Source organism: Platichthys flesus, chromosome 6 (assembly GCF_949316205.1).
Source record: "Platichthys flesus chromosome 6, fPlaFle2.1, whole genome shotgun sequence".
Classification (NCBI taxonomy): domain Eukaryota; kingdom Metazoa; phylum Chordata; class Actinopteri; order Pleuronectiformes; family Pleuronectidae; genus Platichthys; species Platichthys flesus.
The window spans coordinates 13,865,097-13,877,083 of record NC_084950.1 but is presented as its reverse complement, the minus strand read 5'-3'; the positions used below and the strand labels follow the sequence as shown (position 1 = coordinate 13,877,083).

Below are 11,987 nucleotides of genomic sequence, written 5' to 3'. Positions count from 1 at the left end.
ACCCAGCCCCGGGTTGACTTTTCGCCTGTGGCTCGTTGAAATGAAACCGATCCGCGTGTCCACGTGTTTGTGTCATTTCCATGAAATTTGCATATATAAACGGCCCTCGCCTATCGCTGCGCGGCTGTGCTCGGGGGGGACGCGGATTGGTCGGCGGGGGGCGACCGCGGAGCCAATGGGGGCGGCGGCGCGCCGCGGTCCCGCCCTCCCAGACACGTTGCGCTGGGAGAAGCAACACGGGCGCGCTCCGCTGGCTGTGTGTCCTGGCCGCTGCGCTCGCTCACTCACACGCCGCACGTCCCGCACATCAGCTGCTCCGAGAGGCCGACGCGTCCTGCAGGATTTACCGCTGAACAAAGGAACCAGCCGCTCCATCCTGAGGGGAAGGTAGGCTGCACCACCTCCGGCCGTCTCGCGTCCTCACCACCACCCGGGCATCCGGATCAACTGCATCGATTACGCGCGCGTGCGGAGGTGAAATCACGTTTGTTTATTTATTTATTTTTTAAAATCATCCAGAGGAATTTGACTCGCTGATGCTTGTTCTCATTTCGTGGCGGCCGAATAATGATATTGATAAGAATGCGATATTTCAGGTCTGTCGTGATGGAGATAATTACATGAGTGTGAGCGTAGTTTTATGTAACCTTCACTGAGTGCGCTGCCAAATTTACTATGACTGATGAGGAAGTCTTTTGTGTCTGTTGCTGATGTGAACGCTGCGGTCAGGCGGACTGAGCCGAACATTGTACTACTCCTCGGTGAGGACAGATGCTGAACCTCTGGATGCTGAATTTCTATTTCATGTAATTCCATTTAAAAAAATAATCAGTGTACGTGTTGAGTGGTGGACATCTCTATCCAGCTGCCCCACCTACACAGGTAGATGGACACATATAGAGATGATACGGATAGGGTTTTTCTTATCAATTATGTCTTGACAATGTGTGAATTGAATGGATATCAGAAGTTGTTTAGGCCTATGTGGTGCATGATGTGTTTTATGTTATGAGAGTCAAATCAGTGATAAAAACGAGTCAGGACAGAATACATTTTTAGGATGTATTGAATATCCTGAATTCAATAGATTTCAATCTAGAAAGGGAATGTTGGGTTCTCACTGATATTGCATTGGTTTCTCTCTTCTTGTCGAGAAGCATCACTATTGACTGAGATGAACTTCTTATTATAGATCGGATTAGTGTGTCGTAGATCCATGTTCCACAAAAGTTTGACCATAAATACTTTGCTTTCAATCAGATTAAACTCTTTCCTGAGTGTGTGTTACTTGCTGCTTATTTTAAGCTTTTTACTCTTATATTCCTTGAAGTAAATCAATTATCAATTTATCTATATTGATCGGCCTATCTGTTCCCTTGGCCTCGTCTTTGGACCTTTTTGTTTTCTTTCCAGTAAAACTGCTGAACCGTGCGTGATCACAGTTACCCAGAGACCATATTTCAACCAGCAATCGGACGCATCTAAATGTTCCCCCTTTGTGTCGTCTGCGTTTGTGTAACGTGAGAACTTGTAAAATCAGTAAACCTCCGCTCCACCCTCCTCAGCAACAGTGAGATCAGAAGGTGGCCGTCGTCTCGAGACAAAGAGCCAGGGAGCAATTAAAGTCTCCTGCCCTCAAATTTCACAGCAGACAAAATGACATACCAGGCGTTCACCATACAGCCACCAGAAGTGAAGTGTGTGCTGACAACGCTGATCTCCCTTCCATTATCTAGCAGTCAGTGGTGGAGAGATGGACAGATCCCCGTTGAGCATCTGTGAAGATGAGCCTTTAGTCTGAGGAGTTTTACTCCACCAGGCACCATCTTCATGTTGGGAACACACAGTGCCACTTTCTCTTTTTCCCAAACCCGCCCCCCCCCCCCCCCCCCACAAGTGTCACTTGTGTTGATGGGAGGCCTGCAGTGTGAAGCGCTGGTCGTCATGGTATCAGAACCCCTGCCCCCTCTTTCTGAATAAACAACCTTACAGTGCTTATGAATGAGTGCGATGGGAACAGCTGGCCGCTGATATATAAAATGTGGAAATGTGCTCCTGTGTGTGGCGTCGCGTCGTGGAGAATTACAGTGACAACAAAGGCGCCGGAGGCCTTGGGATGTTGTGGACACTCGGGTGTTTGCCGTTTGCTTTTGATTGCAGCCCGTGTGTGTTTACTGGCTTCAGGTGTTGCTTCTGCAAAACAGACAGATCATTGTGGTCTCAACAACTTTGCTCTCACAGCCACCATCTGCTCCGAGCGCCCGGCTGCGTCTCTTCCTCTGCTCATGTCTGCTGGGCTGGACGTGCAGGAGGATTTTTTTTATCCACACAAACCTGCACAGTTCAATCTTTTTCATACATTTCCTGATGGCTGCTGATTATATTTAAGCTGCCACAGTTTCTCATCTTCACTTCTGTGCTGCCTGCTGCTTTTCACTACTTTCTGTTGTTGCATGAGAGTAACGCTGGTTTCCTCCCTCTGTCAGGTCAGTGATGGTCAGTGCTAGTTAGAGCCTGCAGCCAAGGATGTCTGCTACAGATTCGGACAACTCCATTGACTGGCTGGCTAGTGACACCGAGGACAATGAGAGCGAGCGAGAGTTGGACAGTTCCAGAGAGCTCAGCCAGACAGAGGCTCCTCCGTGCCCAAGCAGCCCGGCACACCTGGGTCCGTCTGACGCCAGCCGCCGCCAAGGCAGCGAGATGAAGGGGGAGGACGGTGACTGGAGCGGGGTCAGGGAGGCCTCCAGCCGGGGATCTTCCCCCGGCCGCACAGAGACAATCGACATCGCCATTGGACTGTGTAAGACACACCAGGGTGAAAAAGCGAACGGCAGAAATGCCCAACAAGCACTGAAGAGACCTCGCAGCTCCGCAGAAGAGGACTGCGAGGAACGGCAGCTCATTTCCAACATGTCGGAGAGAGACCGAATTTTCAGCAGTAAGGTGAGCCCCCCCCCCCCCCCCCCCCCCTCCTCCTCCTCCTCCTCCTCCATGATGAGTGTCCTCTTCTCCACAAAAGGTGGTTGACAGTGTCGGCAAAACTAGAGCGTGTCCTGTCACCTAGATTGACTCCCCTGCAGGTTTCACTGAACATTTCATGCATGTCATTTCCAGTCTTTAGGCATAATTAGACATGCAGTTATTCTTCGGAAGAGCTCGAGTCCCTGAGTCATGAATCAAACATTCAATAAGCTGAACAGTAGAAGGAATTTAGAGTTATTTAAGTCATGTTGAGCACTTTGAATCAATGATGTCAGGATTTTAAACGTTTGTTTCATCACATTTTGGCAGAGATATCACTAAATAATTATCTGTTTTCCTTTTTCAGTGCATGGAGCTACAAGTCTACATTCAACCGCTGTCATTAATCTTGAATGGCCTTCGTTCAGGGAGATACAGAGAACGTAAGTCGGTCATTTCCTATCTTTTCTTCTGTTTTCTCAGTTGATTCACAGTGTGCCATACTGGGTCACAGAGATTTCTGAAACATTTCTTGTTGAAGGAGCTATCTACTAACCACAATTAATTGCTTACTTGTAGGTCCGTAAGCTTTTTCTTCTATAAAGAACTCCACGCATTACATTTTTTTTCAGCAGTTGGAAATGAGAACGGTCTCATTTCGGAGTTTCTTGTAAATTGGCAGTGAGAGGGAGAACACTCTGTACAACCGTCTCCAGAAAAACAGCTGCTATTTGTGATTCGCCCGATAGGTGCAACGCAGTCCTCTGGAAGGCAGCTCCATGTTCAGACAGGCTGTGAAACTGCTTAGTTTGGGATCTTTGTCAAATCAAAACCTTGTGTGACCCAACACTTCCTGGCCACAGAGGCAGGGAGTCTGTTCCCTTTACACACAGTTCACACAACCCATCTGCTCCACAGAGACGGCCCTGCTGTCAGCGCGTTTCATGCGGCTCATGGTACAACTTTCTTCTTTTCCAGGACTCAGCAGTTTCCAGGAGAGTGTGGCGATGGACAGGATTCAGAGGATCATGGGTGTTCTGCAGAACCCCTGCATGGGGTAAGTGTCCTCAGCACGACCCACATTCTGGTCTGCATGCAACAATGGCCTCTGTCGTGTTATTGTTCGGTATATTTCCTACATATATAAACAGTATAAAATAGAATAGCTCTGAGTAGAGCACATACCTCCACCAAGGCCTAACAGTCCCTTTAATAATAGACCAAAGAACAAATTGCATAAATGTCCGTATCCTAAGCATGCCTGATTTTTTTCAACATCCATGAAGTATTATTTGTGAAACAAGGAAATAACCACTTGGTGTTAAATGAGTAGTAAAAAGATTCCTGGATTTGCCCCCTGATGTGCATCCGCTGACGCATCCTGCATCCTTTCCCTAAGTTTCATGTTGAGCCCTCCAGTAGCTTCTGTCTGATCCTGCTAACAAGCAAACAGACAAACTCAGATAAAAACATAAACGGGTAGAAAATTATCGCAACGTTTTTTTTATCGTTGATGTCAGAAGTGTCTCTTTTCATAATGCAGAGTATAAAACAATAAACCTCATTCAGGAGCAAAAATGAGTCTCTGAACTTAAAAGAAATTGTAACGTGACATAAAATCCAGCCCTTTATTTGCATATATATATAAGCAGTTGGATTTTGACATGTATTGACACATTTGATCTTCAGAATTAAACACCATCATTTTTGCTTCTGAGCTGCTCTTAAGCAACAACTACATTCAACCACCATATTGCACATAATTATAACAGCTAGAAACGGCCCTTACTATCCGTAGGTCAAATCGGTCTCCAGTATGTCTGTGACTCGTGGTTCACAGCAGGTTGCCCAGAGAGGAGTCGCTCCCCCCCCACACGTTCAGGATGAATTTACTGCTAGGATGGCTGGGTTTCACTATAGCTGGCCATCTTGTTAAAAATGTAACAGGCTCCACAGTGGGGACAGCACACTTGCGTCTGCTTGATTAGCTCTCCACTGGCCAGACGGCATAATGGAGTACATCCCCCCCCTGTGAAGGAGAAAGTCTTTTAGTCTCTGCAACGTGATCATTTATCAAAGGGTTTGATATTGTAAATCTGTTTTACGTGATACATTAGTAAATGGCAACCTTTTATAGGTGCTTTACCATCAGAAGTTGTGTAATTGAACCCAAGATAATTAAATTAAATCAATATCATATTATCAATAAGAATATTTTCCGATAAAAAGTTTTCATGACAATATCTGATAAATAAAAAAAGAATAAGATGTGTTGAGTACTTAATATTGCATTGGGGAAAATTCTCCACAAAAACAAAAAAAATGTCAGAGCTCACTTAGACACGTTCAAAATGTTTTCTCCAATTTATAAGGACATAAAAGCAGGAATCTTTCACATCCTTAAAGCTGGAACGAGTGGTAATCACCAGTCAAGAAACGCGTCTGGCAAGATTCTTGATCGACAGAGTAACCAAATTATATGAAATCGAACAATGGCACAAGACAATAATGTCCATGCAATATCAAGCTGACAGCCTGTAAATGAAATAACAGCGTCTGGGACCATTGAGCCCTCAATGTAGAGCACGCTGGGTGGTTTCTGTAGGGGAAGCAGAGTGAAGGGGGAAAGCGCACGGTGTCCTGCGGGGCACAGACCGGCCGTGAGCCTCTGCATCAAGGTGCACTGACACATAATAAAGTGCTGCTGAGTGTGGCACAAACTAATTGGAGCCCTCACCCACCAGCTGCTGTCCTCATATGGGAGACAAAGAGTGGGTGTGGCAGCCTCCCCTGCAGACAGCAGGGGCAGAGGCTGGGAGGTGGACGGCACCCCCCCTCCCTCCCTCCCTCCCTCCCTCCCTCGCTCCCCGTGCCTGCTCTGTGTTGCCAGCTGGCAGCCCCCCTCGCCGCAACACAATGGCAGATAGGATCAAAGTGACTTTTTTAGCAGTCGCCGTGGCGGATAATCTTTCACATGAATTTAACATGCCCTGAATGGAGTGTAGCATGAAGGTCCTGATCAGATGACACGGGCTAATCCCTACCCACCATCTGGTTTTTAACGGGTAGACGGGACGCAGCCCCGTGCCCACCTCCGACGAGACCTGCGTCAGCGCGGGGAGTTTGTGTTCTCAGTGACGCTGCTGGAGACCGTTGTGGCTTTAGTGTTTATATTTAGAAGCGAGCAGAACTATTATGCATCACGCCACGTGTGAGCTCAAAACATGTGAGAAATGTGCTTAAGACAATCACTCCCCTCCTCCTCTCCCCTCCCCTCCCCTCCCAGCACACACACACTCACGCGGTGCAGCCCTTGCTAAGTGACTGCAAGTGTTCATGTGCTTTTCAGGATTGCATATTTCCTGTGTCGGAGAAATGAGATTTCCGAGAAGAGAATTGTTTTGGTTGATTACTCGGATTCCCTGCTTGACCAAATGTTTTTCTCTGGTTATCTTTCTCTCCTCCTCTCTTTCCATTTCATTTTCCAGAGAGAAATACATTAATATCATTCTTAAAATGGAGGAAATGCTGAAGAGCTGGTTCCCTAACGTAAAACTCCAAGACCAACTCGCTGTCACGCAGACGGAGAAAGGCCCTCCTACCAAGAAACTGAAGGTAAAGTTGTGTTTGTATGTGTGTGTGTGTGTGTGTGTGTGTGTGTGTGTGTGTGTGTGTGTATATGGAGGAGGGGGCGAGCAGAACTGTTGTGTAACAGTTCTCTGCTGTGACATGGTCTGATGCCAAGAACACATGCTGACAGTGCAGTGAAGGAGGGACTAAAATATCAATTGTTATTTAATCAAAGGACTGGGACAGGGAGGATTAAAGGCTATTTTTACTGAGGTATTACTGCAGTCTCAGGTTTGCTAAGAACAGTGGTGGAGGAGAACAGGTAGTTTGGGAAGGAGTGTTCCTATGGGAATAAGAAAGGTCAGAATGCTCTGGAACATTCCTCCGCATTTTTTAGCGGCGAGGATTTATATGGCTAATCCTGACACGCCCTTCATTAAACGGGGACTGATTTAGTTCCCGTCAACACAGAGATGGTTCATTTAATAGGTTCGAAATACAAAAGCTGTAACTTTAAATTTGATACAATTTATATTTTGTTTAAACATAGGAGGAAATTTCTATTTCTAATGTGAAAATGATCTCTTATAATGACCTATGCCCAGTGAATTATCATCCAAATCTCCAGCTCCTTGCTCTACACAGCATTTTGATTTCTTTTGGCTCATTGTTTACGTTTTACAGCAGATTTTATCAAGGGGATGTTTTCAGCCACAATACATATTCGATTAGTCGACTGGATGCTCCCTGTCCAGGCTCCAAACACTAGCAAGAGTTAACAGATTGTAATATGTAGCCAAAAAAGCCAGAGCCAGAGATTTTAGGTGATTTGTGAGACCAAAAAAGTAGCTAAAAGAGTCGTGAATTAGTTTTGTTAATATCTTGTTCACAGCTTCAGACGAATGCCAATGTGGCTTTGTGTCTACTTCATTTGTAAATCGGCAAAGTGTTTGCCAATAAGTGTTTTCAAACCAACTGAAGAGATGATGATCTATCAGTGTTGTATTTGCAGCTTGTCACACTGCCCCCAAGTGGCCAATCAATCAATTATTCCAAGACAGTCCCGATGAGGAGTGGTGCTGGTGTGTTGGTGTCAGCCTGTTCAGCAAATAATTTTCTGGGGCACTGGGGGGACCACGCCTGGAACATTTTAAATTCCAGTGTTTTTTTTAGAAATACTTTTTTTGGGTGTGCCTTGAATATCAGATGGGAACATCAGATTGTTGTTTTGCTCTTTAAAATTTATAGTTTTGTTATTAATCAGTAGTTATTGATCCAGGCATATAAACTAGTAAATGAATTAAACTAAACCATGCTCCCTTCTTTCCCCACAGCTGTCGCCAGTGAACGCCACTGCAGCCGAGAGCCCAGTCACCGTGAGCGATCCTCCAGTCGGTGCCAAAGCCCTGAGAGTCACCGACCTCGCTCCTGGTGGAGCCTACTCCGCCAATAACCTGAAGTGGCTCCACACGTCACCCATCTGCCCCCCCACAGCAGAGCAGGCCCCGGCTGGCCCCAGGCACCTGCCGCCCCCCAGAGACAGAGACCTTACCCAGGTTAACGCTGTGTCCTCCAGCACAGACGCCCACACTAAGACAGACTCTGTGCCGCGGGGCCTTCCGCCTGGCAAAATCAACGCGCCCTGCCTAGAGAGGCTCCTTAAATCGACAGAAAGCATCATCACCCGCAGGGAGACACGGGGTTTGATGGACAGCAGCTGGTCCTAGTCCACACAGAAGGCTGGGTGTCCAGCTGTGAGCACTGCGCAGCCCGGCCTTGCCTTGCCCACCTTGCCTGGAGCCAGTCGGCTTGCTCAGCCCATTCCAGCCTTCAGGGGGAAAACGGTAGCCTTCAAAAGGGACATCACATTTTCCTCTTTAATGTGGAAGGAGTGTCGACAAACACGTTGTGCTCTCTGTATGGGAATGTGCCCACTGTGACATGACAAGTGTCTGCTTTAGTTCCCTTTTGTTGACTTCTCTTTTGTTTTTTTTTATGTTTTTTTAGTTTTTCCCGTTTGCACTCTTCAATAGCCTGTGTTAGAGTGGGAAGGATAGATTTCACAACGGCGGGATCACCGAAGCTTGTAATTTCATGAGTGAATTGTTCCCACCGGCTTGTAGATGCAATAACACAGCTTGACTATCTGTGAAAACGCCATTATGCCAGAAAGGGAAAGAGCTGCAGGAGTACATGGTGCTTGAAGGGAGTATTTCAGATATCCAGACATGTCAGTGGTCTACATATTGTTGTGCTGAAAACAGGGCCGAAATGTGATGTAATCCCACCCACCCACCACCCACTCCACTCTTAAGTTTATTGATGTGACTGTTACTCATTTGTATACTTTATAAATAAGTCTTTTGGTACAACTGTTCTACCTCAGTGGGCACCACGTCATGGTTATTGAGTAGGAATGTGAACGCTAGTTATCCGCAGCAGTGAGCCCGTCAGCCAGCGAGGTTTGCCGTACGAGCCGTCCCGCTTGTACAAACAGAGGATGCTCTCTCCATGGGGACGCTATTGTGGCCTGACTGGTGCCATTGTAAAGAATGTCAACTGCAGATTTCGTTTTTTTAGTTTCCCAGTCGAAGGCAAACAGTGCCTGTAATGTCAAGCTGTGCCTGTAAGCTGGTTTGATAAAGAGAGAGAGAGAGAGAGAGAGAACCATTCAGATTACCTGCTCCTCTGTGGGATGTACAAATCAGGAATTCTCACACTCCTGCCATTTTCCTGTATCGATTTAAGTTATTCAGATCTTGCCAACTACTTTCTGTGGTGGAGTAGAGCGATTTATAATTATTTTGCCACAGAACTGGGCAGTATGCTAGACCAGCAGAGAGCAACAAGGTGTTTCTCTGTGTAAATCTTACAGAAAGGTTGTCGATTTACCCTGAAAAGTGGCCTTTATAGTGTGAAATTTTATACTTTCAAAATAAATGTGGTTATATTTGTTTGATGCAAATTGCCTTTTTTTGTGTGTTTTCCGTGCGCAGCCTGGTCGCCGTCACCGTCAAGGTAGAGAACCTGCAATCGTGTTGCACTCAAGCTCTTTCTCCTTAACATTAAGCAACATATTCAGCACCACTCTGTTAAAGCTTAAAAGGCACAATTCAGAGGGTAAGACTCAGGGAAAGACCCAGCTGTGTCAGCAAATGACATGAAAAAAAACATTGTTAAGTCTCAACTATAAGATTTCAAGCCAGTCAATCCACCATCAAAGAACACCTATCTGGTTTATATTACAGGTAGAGCAATTATAGGATGGGCTGGCTGGGAACCCTTTCAATTCGGGCTTACCGACCGAATGGATAATACGATTTATTATTTGCGAGGAGGATGTAATTATCAGCACAGTTCTGCTGTAAGTCAAATGGTTTTATAGAAGTGCAGTGAAATATGCCTGCGTGGTATCACTTCATGTTTCTAAGAAAGTGTTGCCACTCAGGGGAGGTTGGCTTCAGTTATTTCCATGCTCACACAGGAAAGTACTTTCGTAAGCCTGCAGACAAACCCCACTGCAGAGCTATGACTGTATTTCTTATTTTATTGGTATTTCCTAATTCGAATTTTGGTAAATCGGGGCAGAGTCATTGAGATTTTTACTCTCTCTTTCAAGAGAAACATGAGAACCGGAAAGATCAACAATCAGAAAATAAAAGCAACACAACAAGGACTTAATTAAAACATGAATCGTGAAAAAAACATCAGAAAACAAAGACTTAAATTTCACCAAGGGGAATGTTAGACTGTCTCCAGTCGCCGCTTTATTTAAACGGTGCATAGCAGCCGAACACAGCTCTGCAGACATCAGAGTGAGTGTGGGGGATATCTAAGGTGCTGTAGTTACTGGATCATGTGCTGTACAGACTAGATTTAAATGAGAGAAGAGAGATGAGGTAGTTTGGAAGTTTATTCACTACACCTTTATAAAGGAGTAACATGAGATGACTGTGAAGATGTTCAATAAGCCGAGTGACGCAGAGAACAATGATGAGTGAGAAATTTGTGATAAAACACAGTGCACTATAACTTGAATATCTCCCTGTTGAGATACAACACATTTATCTCTGTCATGGAATAATCATAATAAAAATAAAAGAGGTAATGACAGATAGACAAGCATCATTTTCGGAGAAAGGAAACATTGGAAAACGTCTGCATGTAATAAACATTTGGTAGATTCAAAAATGTCTGCAGGTTTTCTGTTGGAGAGAAGTGTTGGACTGTGACCTACATTCGTTACAGCAGCAGCTAACTTTCCAAAGTTCTGTGTGATGAAAGAGACGACTCCCGCCGCCTGGAGCTGCACGATAAGCTGTGCCTCAAAAAAAGTACACCTTTCACTGCCAGAAGAAAAAAAAAGGATTTCTGCAAAGAAGACTTGAAATGACTGGCGTCCCCGAATCTAAAACCGTACACCGCCATCTATAGGTGGAAACCTCACAAACACAGAGTCCATCCGGTGTTTGTGAGGTGTCTTCTTTTCCCAAATGAAGCTGCTTCGGAGTTTTAATCTGTCAGAGGGAATTAGGAAAAAATGCCATTATGGAGTTAGTTCAGATCTTCCACTTTTCTCTTTTTTGATTCGTTGTTCTCTAAATTGCAGTGCATAGTCACGTGTCTCATTTTCCAGATTAAAAGGGGCTGGCTGACTGGAGGTCCATTACCCAGACAGCATTGTTTCCTGGCATTTCTGCCCCAGATTCCATCTCCCAGGGGCAGGGCTAATAGCACTGGACTCACGTGTGCAGTCGACCTGACAGCATCTGTACCAGAAGGCGGCTGGCCCAGAGCTGCATCCGTCTCGCTGTAGCTACAAAAAAAGAGACACTTCTCTCATACGGCTCTGTGAAGGGGGTTGTTGTAAAATGGCTTTCAATGGTTAAAATGTGATGTGGAAATAACACAGAACAAAAAGGGCAAGGGATCTTCAGATATGGAAATATGGGTGCACTTAAAAACATTTTAAATAAATGCATTACCATAAACATGTGCACCAAAATAGGCAAGTAGGGCACAGAAAAAGGGCCTCAAGGCCAAGCTCTTTAAAAATGCTCTCCAGAGAATACTTATCATATTTTAGGAACATAAAAATACTTTAATTGCTTAACGTATCCAGAATAATAATTGGTCTGCATTACTAGAAACATGCAAACCCCAAGAAATGGCAAGTCCCGTGCACATAAACGCCAGCAAGTGCCAGAAAAATCCCATAAGTGAATGTTTTTAATTTGTGAGTGGTTGGAGAATCCCGAATTATCTTCCAATGGTCCACCTGATGACACAATGGACCAGAAATCACATCTCCATTTTAAAGGTCCAGAGAGGTCACTGATTGATGTTAGTGTATTGTTACCTTGAGGCCGACATGTGGGAGCAACTACAAAGCCTAATCACCACTGGAGGAGCAGAGATGGGAGTCTTTTGTTTGAAACATTGAAAGGCGAGTG

The 11,987-nt window shown here is 45.3% G+C and overlaps 1 protein-coding gene across 2 annotated transcripts; it reads left to right on the top strand.

Annotated features, from left to right (window-relative positions):
• The first annotated feature begins 230 nt into the window (after positions 1-230).
• LOC133955112 (circadian-associated transcriptional repressor) lies at positions 231-9,499 on the top strand. 2 transcript variants are annotated; one of them, XM_062389781.1, is made up of 6 exons: positions 231-474; positions 2,487-2,946; positions 3,332-3,407; positions 3,943-4,021; positions 6,453-6,579; positions 7,869-9,499. In XM_062389781.1, the coding sequence occupies exons 2-6, from the start codon at positions 2,527-2,529 to the stop codon at positions 8,259-8,261; spliced, it is 1,095 nt and encodes a 364-aa protein (XP_062245765.1). In that variant the 5' UTR covers positions 231-474; positions 2,487-2,526; the 3' UTR covers positions 8,262-9,499. The 2 variants fall into 2 exon arrangements, with proteins under 2 accessions (XP_062245765.1, XP_062245766.1); XM_062389782.1 differs by having other exon boundaries at positions 232-387.
• The last annotated feature ends 2,488 nt before the right edge of the window (positions 9,500-11,987 follow it).

Excerpts from the sequence above, each read along its gene's own strand:
- LOC133955112 (XM_062389781.1), top strand. The coding sequence starts at position 2,527 with ATGTCTGCTACAGATTCGGACAACTCCATTGACTGGCTGGCTAGTGAC. Across the intron at positions 4,022-6,452 it reads CTGCAGAACCCCTGCATGGG|AGAGAAATACATTAATATCA; the intron begins GTAAGTGTCCTC and ends TTCATTTTCCAG. Across the intron at positions 6,580-7,868 it reads CTCCTACCAAGAAACTGAAG|CTGTCGCCAGTGAACGCCAC; the intron begins GTAAAGTTGTGT and ends CTTTCCCCACAG.